This window comes from Haliaeetus leucocephalus, unplaced genomic scaffold (genome assembly GCF_000737465.1).
Source record: "Haliaeetus leucocephalus isolate CR32 unplaced genomic scaffold, Haliaeetus_leucocephalus-4.0 Scaffold186, whole genome shotgun sequence".
In the NCBI taxonomy this organism is placed as follows: Eukaryota; Metazoa; Chordata; class Aves; order Accipitriformes; family Accipitridae; genus Haliaeetus; species Haliaeetus leucocephalus.
This window is the reverse complement of record NW_010972622.1, coordinates 1,142,339-1,142,609: the sequence shown is the minus strand read 5'-3', so window position 1 is coordinate 1,142,609 and position 271 is coordinate 1,142,339. Positions and strand designations below refer to the sequence as shown.

General features: G+C 80.4%; 1 protein-coding gene across 1 annotated transcript in view; it reads right to left on the bottom strand.

Annotated features, from left to right (window-relative positions):
- NXPH4 (neurexophilin 4) overlaps positions 1 to 145 on the bottom strand; it is a 13,774-nt gene extending 13,629 nt beyond the window's left edge. The window contains exon 1 of the mRNA XM_010565197.1: positions 98 to 145. Within this exon, the coding sequence (XP_010563499.1) occupies positions 98 to 145 (48 nt within the window). The remainder of the gene's footprint in view (positions 1 to 97) is intronic.
- Positions 146 to 271: the final 126 nt, after the last annotated feature.

Genomic DNA, 271 nt, shown 5'->3' with positions numbered 1-271 from the left:
CCCCCCCCGGAACCGCGCACACCCCCCCGGCGGCAGCAGCAACTTTGCCGCCCGCGGGCGGGTGCGGCCGGGGCGCGCCCGGTGCCCCCCCCCGTACCTGCAGCAGCAGCCAGGGCCCGAGCAGGGGCAGGCGGCAGCGGAGCATCGCGGGGCTCCGCGGGGCTCCCGGGATGGAGGGAGCGCGGCAGGGCGGGCGGAGGAGGGAGGCGGCGGCGAGGGGAGGCAGGAAGAAAGTTGGAGACTTGCTGGGGCCGGGCGGCGCCTCCGCGGC